At 34.4% G+C, this 8,817-nt stretch overlaps 1 protein-coding gene across 1 annotated transcript; it reads right to left on the reverse strand.

The window, feature by feature from the left end:
• Nucleotides 1-4,619: 4,619 nt before the first annotated feature.
• On the reverse strand, nt 4,620-7,026 carry LOC122274378 (cytochrome P450 84A1-like). Its single transcript, XM_043083417.1, has 2 exons — nt 6,001-7,026; nt 4,620-5,643 (listed from the first exon to the last, which is right to left on the reverse strand). The coding sequence occupies exons 1-2, from the start codon at nt 6,919-6,921 to the stop codon at nt 5,020-5,022; spliced, it is 1,545 nt and encodes a 514-aa protein (XP_042939351.1). The 5' UTR covers nt 6,922-7,026; the 3' UTR covers nt 4,620-5,019.
• Nucleotides 7,027-8,817: the final 1,791 nt, after the last annotated feature.

An 8,817-nucleotide genomic window follows, 5' to 3' on the forward strand; every position in this document is an offset into this window, starting at 1 on the left:
GCTGAAAATAAAAGAGTGGATCCTTGATACCTCACGTTGTTTGGCAGTGAATGGCCAACACCCAAAGGTTAAAAGGCATGTTTGAATACTTGGAATATCTTATAACTTTGTTTTGGACACTTGGAGTATCTCATAATTTTGTAAATAGTGGTGAAATGGCTTAAGTGAAGATGTTTTATTGGATTTAGGAAAATGAGAAAGAAAATGTTTAATAAAAATATTATAAAATTAAAAAATTATTTGAATATAATTTTTGTTTTAAAGTTCGTAAAAGTTTTAGTGATTTGTGTTGAAATAATGATTAGATGAGAAAGTTAAAAATTTGAAATTAAAAAATATTTTTTATTTGAATAATATTTGTGAATGAAAGTAGAAAATTTTTTCGAAATTCCCGTGATATCCAAGTATGCCCTAAAGACAAAAGTGGGTAAAGATGAGCCCGTTTTGATAAAGGTCCTCTTTAATTTTTACTCAAACACATTATATAGTTTGGAGAGATATATAATATACAGAGTTTACGGGATTAGGTGCAATGTTTTGAATATCGTTTCGTTGGCCATTTCAGTTAAGGTACTAAAACAAAATATTTTAATACTGGTACGGTTTTAGGATAATCTCTATATAATAAATTAATTATATATATATAAATTATATTTCAATGGAAGTCTTAAAAAATTAAAACACATTTAGAAAACTTAGAAATATTTCTAAGTTAAGTAAATAGTCTTCAAATATGAGAATTGGAGTGAAAATTATGAAAAAAATAAAATTTTTACATTAATTATAAAAATTTACTAATTTTGGCCAGTACCAATACGGCCGGTACATCAAAAACTGGTCGGTATTAATTGAAATAGGCCAATATGATTGGTATTTAACCTAGTATGAAATAAATAATTTTTTATACTAATCACTATTTCAGTACGAGAAATTTGAGCTGTACCAATCGGTATGGCTAGTATGAAATTTAAAACATTGATTAGATGTTATTGGTAGGTATTATGGATTAGAACAAGTACAATAGGGTTCGCACGGATATATTCTCATCACAAGAAATGATACATTTATCGAGAATGCATTCCGACAAAAACTACTGATTTTCATTTATTTTTTACTTAATTGTTAAGGAATTATTTTAAAATGAGTTTGTGAATTTTTTTTTCTTTTTTTTTTTAAATGTTTGAAAAAGGGATTTAAAAAATGCTACTCTTGGTCGCCCTAGCAGAATTGTTCTCAACACACCGGATCGTTCATCCAACCCGACCGAAAGCAACACTAAGAGCCATTTGGTTCCGTTTTTGGCATTTCCGACCCGAACAAAAATAACCGATTAACTTGCCCGTACGTATTCTCGAAAAAATTGGCCTTTTCACTCTGTTTTTTATTTTTTATTTTTTATTTTGAATGACGTAGAACTCTGCATGGCTTTCATCTAGTTTCTTGTGTACTAATTGTTGAAAATTTGTATTCCCAACCTCTATGACCCTAGAGGGCAAGCAAATTTTTCTATCTAAGCAAGCCAGCAAAACATGAACCAAGCAAGCATATCATCTGATATCCTCTTTTAAGTCCTTAATATCTATTTATTTCTATAGGAGGCATGAGTGAAAAAAAATCTTGATTTCAAGATGCAGTAACGAAACCACTCTCAAAGAACAGATCTATCTATCTGTTCCATACAACTTCAAATATCTTTTTTAAAGTAAACAATACTGCTATAGTTAAATTCTAAGCTGCAAAACTTATTGGCAGGGTATATGGAGGGGTTCATTCATCCAGCCCCAAGTCATTGCCAATATAAAATGATCTCCTCACCTCAAGCTTGAAGATGGCTGCAAGATCTATGACCATCAGAAGGCCTAAAACTGCTGAGGAGAAACAAAAGATATCTATAAAATGAAGTGCTTCATTGCTGACCCAAAGCAACATCAGAAGGCCCAAAACTGCAAAGGAAAAACAAAAGATATCTATAAAGAATCAGGATCTGAAGGGCATAGATCTACATGATCATACATGTATCTTACCCCCCACGCTGTCGCTATTACCTCTATAGAGATTTTGTCAACGGGCGGGCAGTGCACGTGTTTGTTGCTGGTCCAGTCCTGACCATGCATGCAAAACCACATGGCCATGGACAAAACTTCGATCCATAAAAGTAGTTTGTAGCTAGAGAAGATGACAAGGGAGCACTTTAAATAAAAGAGCAATCCAAATCAAAGTCCTTGATTCGAGACCTTGTCGATCAAGTACTTGAACCCGCCATTTCAATCGACTGTGTCAAAGATAAAGGATTTTTCTGTATCACATTTTAGAATAAGATAATAATATCAAGAATATAAGTTGACTAATTAGGTTTACTTTAAATCGATTAGCTAAGGCGTGGTTGTAATTCGTTGGGTCTTTCCTTCTTCCTCTTTTGTATTCTTCTTTCTACTAATCATAATGGTAGTATCTTGCTATAAAAATCAAACTAGGATACAACTAATGTGAAAAATTAACTCACACTACTCGTACAATAAACTTTTTGATTCAATCAATTTGATTCTAGATATGGTGTATGATCATAATTAAGGATCAACTCAAATAAGCTTCAAAATTGAAAGGGGAAACTTCAAATAAATAAATAAAAATGCTCTAAACTACTTATAATCCATTACAAAAATACACACTACGAGTCGTGACAACTTATCCTGGGAGAAAAGAAAAAAGATTGGTGACTTTGGAGTAACAACCATTGCATGCTTCCTCCTGACATGGAAGATATGGTCATAACTTTTGTTCAATCGCCATTTATTCCAAAAATTTAAACCGATAGAAATGTATAGATCATTTAATAATTTGTATCATATCTTTAACACATCCCTCAATAAATGGATCTAACACATGAAATGTTTATGTAAAATCAGGGTCTGAACTCAAGAATCACTAATCTAATTAAGAACTTATCCCACAAATAGAATAATAAAAAATAAAATAAAAATAAAAATAAAGCCCAAGCAGCATTTTCCCATTCTATTCTTATTCATGAAGTTGTTAATTTCGTAGTCCGGTGTAGGCGTGCCAAGATGTTCTGTAGTCGATTCAACTCGAACAGGAATAGGGGCTAACCTAACCAGCTTTAATTAACTCGGCTTAAATATTTATATACATATTTTTATTTTTTATAAAAAAATTTTATTCACCATTATTTTTCTTATAATCATCTTCTCATCATCTCATTATATGGTATTAAATGATAGATTCACATGTAAAACATAATAATTAAATAATCTCTAATTATCTAATATCAAATCATGATATGATCATAAGATGATGATGAGTAACATTAATATTATTTTTTATAACGAATAATCTATTAAAAAAAAAAGGTTATCCTAAAAGAAATTATTATATAATTTTTTCCTTTTTTTTTTTTTCTGGTTGGCCTATGAGTACGAACTCTATTATAAGCGTATATATCACTCACATTACATTAACGATCTTAGCTGTTATTTTGTCCAGCAATTTTCTTCTGTTTTTTTTTTTTTTTTCCCCTATCATTATTATTAAATGGAAAGAAATTGAAATGGGGAAAAAAGGCAACGTCGCTTTAGGAAACAGCTTCTTTCGCACACCTTCCTGATTTACATATCCCCCTCTCTCAACAGTACAAAGTGTGAGAGCGAAGTTCAGTTGGCCAAACAGCTCATTCGGCATATAGGTGATCGATCTGATCTTTAGCCAAAGACTTTAAATTGTTAGAAAATAGGACTTTTGGATGCCACGATTCCAAAGTAATTTCTCAAATGTCGTACAATATTATTAAATACTTAATAAGTTTTGTGGGATTTATTTTATGTGACTATTTCTTTTGAACGTTGAATTTGGATCAAAACTTTAGAGAAGTCAGTTTCTTATTGCATTTTAACATCTAAATTATGCCAATAACATTCTTCAAAAACTTAAAAAATAATGCTTATTTAGATTAAAAAAGTGCTACATATAAAAAAATTACACAAAAGTAAACTCACAAAATGATATGATTTCATATCATCTATTAGATCTTTTTCATAAGGAAAATTATATATATCACACTACCATCCCACTTTCATCTTACTTTCTAAAATGTAGTACATTCATCACCACTGAATTATCCTTTATTAGATAATTTGGATATTTTTTATTATCTAATAATAATAAATATGACACATCTTTCATAATGGGATGAAAATAAGATTGGAGTATGAAGTATAATATTACTCATTTTATAATGAAAGTTAAGTACTTTATAATCTAATATATTATATCCTTCTTTTTGTAAGTTTATTTTTATTTTATCTCTAGGCGGTGGTTAGTTAAAGTATTTCCATTTGAACAAACAACCGTATAAATGGTGCATGAACTTTGAAGTTTATTAAGAACGCAACAGTGGATCAAAAGACCTAGGAGTGCGATTGTTGTTGGCTTTTGATTGCTGGTGGGATTATTGTGAAAGATCGACACGTCCCCCATAAAACACCAGATCAGGTTAGCTAGCTATCACCAACCAGATAAGATGAACAAAACAAGTCCGGCCGCATAAAAAAAAAAAAAAAGAGAGAGAAAAAGGAAATTACGTACAAGCAATTTGAAGACAGAAATGAGCTAAACGGCCACGTACAGACAAAGCTTTCTTTTCATTTTTTTCAGATATATTTTTCACAATTTATTTCTGGGTTTCATCCAAAAATATAATAATCAAAGGAAAGAGGGTACGGTCTTATCCACAGAGTAAAGAAGATTTGAAATCCTCTCAATTCTGATATCTTCTCGATCGGTTATTGTGTTGGCACTTGCCAAATAAAAAATAAAAATAAAATGAAAGAGGAAGAACAAGAAGAAGATTGACATTTAAAGAAAGAAAAAAGGGGGAAAAAAAAAAAAAAGCCATCAAATTGATCAATTCTGACCCTTTTCATTGCTGATTGATCCTTGTGCATTAATATGTCCGAGCGAGCTAGCCTGCTCCAAACCACTCGTTTCCATCCCCTTCCCTTTTGCTCAATCCAGCTGGCACACCACCCGTTTACTCGGTACAGCAATGAGTCGACTCGCCCTCGGCGCAGTGAGTCCGAACACGTCGTTCATGTCCAGTTCACTGGGCTTCATCCCGTCTGGCAATTCCCATGTGAAACAATGGAGGAGGTGAGCCACGGCCAAGTCCAGAGCGTAGAGCCCGAGTTGCATGCCGGGGCAGGATCTCCGGCCAGAACCGAACGGAATAAACTCAAAGTTGCTCCCTTTGAAGTCCGGCACGTTTTCTCTAAGAAACCTTGAGGGCTTGAAAGTCTCAGCATCCTCCCACGAGTTCCCGTCCCTGCCAATCGCCCATGCGTTGATCATGACGCGGGATTTGGCCGGAATTCTGTACCCGGCAACCTCGGCATCCTCGGAGGTCTCGTGGAGGAGTAATGGAATGGGTGGGTGGAGGCGTAGAGTCTCCTTGAGAGCGCACTTTAGGTAAGTTAGCTTCTCGAAGTCGCTCTCTTCAATTCGCCGGTCCAGACCTACAACGTCCGCGAGCTCTTTCTGAACCCTCTTTAGATCCTCCGGGCTCCTCATCAACTCGGCCATTGCCCATTCTATTGCTGACGCCACCGTCTCCGTCCCCCCAAACATTACGTCCTGCACTTATTGCATATTTACGCTATATAAGATGATGCATGTTTAGCATAAATCCTCTCCTTTATTGGTTTTATTGTGAATTAATAGTTTAAAACTAAATCAATTACATATATATATATATATGAGAAATGATTAAATTGCAACTAAATTTATTGATTTCATATTATAAAATAGATTTAACGTTACATTTACAAATATATAAATAATAATTAAATAAAAGAAGTGGTTTTCTCAAACATCATGGGACAGTGGTTATAGGAATTATGATTGGTTGACAGAACTTAAAAATGTTTCGATGACAGCTTTGTGAATTATTTTTCTTCTAGGTTATGATGATGTGAATATATATTGTCTTACCATTATGATGGCTTTGATGTTATCTCTGGTGAGGGTGAAGGAGTCATCGGACTCCCTAGTTTTTTCGTCCTCGCTGTAAAAAGCCAACATATCATCCACCATATCACTGTCCTCACTAACCGTCGTCGACCCATGATTTTTCTTCTTCTTCGCTATGTGATCGTCGAGGATGTTATCGATGAATCCGTCCAGAGACCGTCGAGCCTTGGCGAGCCTAGCGTTGAGACCCTGGGGATCAACCCAGGACAGCCAAGGAATGAAATCCGCGATGTTAAAAGCTCCGAACAGCTTGGAGAACTCCTGCAGTATCCCAATAAACTCGTCCTGTCCTTCGTGCGACAGTGTCCCGAACGCTGCCCGATAGATTATGTTCCTCGTTAGTTCGAACACCAGCTCCCCGATGTTCACAGGCTTGCCGATGTTGGCCGCCACAAGCCTCACGGTCGAGTCCACCTCGTCGCGTACTGACTCCCACGACTCCGCCCGTTTGCGGCTGAATAGCTTCATGACGCAGAGCTTGCGCATCTGGCGCCAGAAGGGACCGTAGTGAGCGAAGGCCATGTCGGCGCGGTCGTAGGTGAGGTACTTGATTGCTAAGGTTGCCGGGCGGTTGGAGAAGATGTTGTCCTGTACCTGAAGGACCTGGCGAGCCACGTCGGGGCTGGACACGGCCACCATGTGTAAGTACCCCATCCGGAGGTGAAAGATTCCGCCGTATTGTTTGGCCAACTTGGCTAGTCCGCGGTGGGTTAAGTGGTCCATCAACCCCATGTTACCGAGGATCGGAAAGCCTCTAGGCCCCGGTGGATATGGCAGCCTTCTGATGATACGAAAAACCAGACCCAGCAAGAACAGTAAGGGGACGATGAAGAAGACTGTCAGGGAAAAAGGTTCCAACCCTTTGAGGAGAGAAGAATCCATGGCTAATTTTTGTGATCAGTGAGAGAAATGCAACTCTTAAATGTTGCTAGGTTGGAAGGAGATATTATGAGGCTTTATATACTAGTTTTTGGGGCTCCTGCCGATAACCTGCTCAATGGTGGAAAACTGTTCGATAAATTCGGTCACGCTCTTTACTTTTTAAAGACTCATTCTCATCTTCTAGGAACACAACTCCCTGTTTTCTTAATCATACAAAAAATGGTCCCACGTTTATTTTATTTTATTTTAGATATTATTAATTAATGCTTACTAAGTTTAACCAATATAGGCCTATATCATGATTGAGGAATTATTTATTATTGAAACCATGATGATAATTAAAACCAAGATAAATAAATAAAAAAAAAAAAAAAAAAAAGATATTTGTTAAAAGACTAAGGCCGACCTCGTTTCAAAGCAACAGACTCTCATTTTATCACATTTCAACATATCTTATCTTAATATCTAAATATTATTATAAACACACATACTTTTTAATTTTCAATTTTTAATTTTTTCATCTAATTATTAATTTTCTAAACAAAACGTAAAAAATAATTCAACTTTTTTCAAATCTTAAAATAAAAATTATATTAAAAAATTATATTCTAATAATATTTTTATTCAAATTTTTCTATCTTATTTTTCATAATTCCATAAAATATCCAAACTCAAATTATTTTATTATTATTTTTAAATTATTTTACTACTATTTATATATTATGTTATCTCAACTTATAATTCAAACTAGTTGTAAAACCATGGCAAAGAAATTAGTTTGGATTTGATCACACACCATTGACTGATCAGGATTTCGGATTCTCGCCGGGGTTTGGTACGATTTGTCTTATTTCTCAATGGGACGTCAAAGGTTGCAAACACCTAGCTGGATCAGTCATCACAAATGTATATATCAATATTAATACTCAATGCATTCTGCCATACACATTCGTGACAAATTGTCAAATACAATACTATATATACATGATACCACATATACATGCATGCAATTAGCTAGACCTAGAGGCGTCACACGTGTACGAATAGTACTCCCATTCTAGCTACCATGCATACGCGTGATACATTCCATACAAGTAATTAGCAATATATATATATATATATATATCACAACCAATGACTCAAAAAATCGTGGAAAAGTTGGTCAATTTCTACTTAAATAATTCCAAATCCAAGTGCACCTCTGATATTCCCAAAATCTAAAACCCCATGCGAAAGGACCTTTTTCTTTCTTTTTTTTTTTTTTTTTTTTTTTGATAAGACAAGAAAAGTACTGCAGGTTGGGGTGGCGGCATTAATTATCTCAAATGCATGCATGCACGGATATATAGTACATGTGCTAGCTAGCTGCATGCTTCTTTAATTTTTTAGCTCGATCACTTGCTCTAGTGGCCGGCAACTTGAAGGAACATAATTAATATGCATATTGCATAGTGCATATACATGCTACGTTAACGTTTTATCTTTTTCGAATCATTACAAGAAAAATATCTATAGTACTAGAAGATATTTTTGCGACGAAAATTAGTGCAAATATTACTGTAAATAATTAACAAGACCAGCATGAGATCATCATGCATTTTAAACTCTCTGTCTCTCTCTTTTTTTTTTTTTTTTTTTTGGATAATATTTTGGTAGAGGTTTCCTCAAATCCCAACATTTTAGATAGATATTTCATTCTAGTGCTGGCCTCCAAAGGACCTATATATACGTACGTAGTTATAATTCTTTCTAATATTGTATTATATATATTTTACTTATAAGTTATACAACTTTTAATAATAACGTACACATATATAATTGATAATTTTGATTGTTTTTCACGTGTTATTATTTGACATTAATGGGAATTGGGAAACCTTCACAACTACTTTAGAG

Source organism: Carya illinoinensis, chromosome 8, assembly GCF_018687715.1.
Source record: "Carya illinoinensis cultivar Pawnee chromosome 8, C.illinoinensisPawnee_v1, whole genome shotgun sequence".
Taxonomy (NCBI): Eukaryota; Viridiplantae; Streptophyta; class Magnoliopsida; order Fagales; family Juglandaceae; genus Carya; species Carya illinoinensis.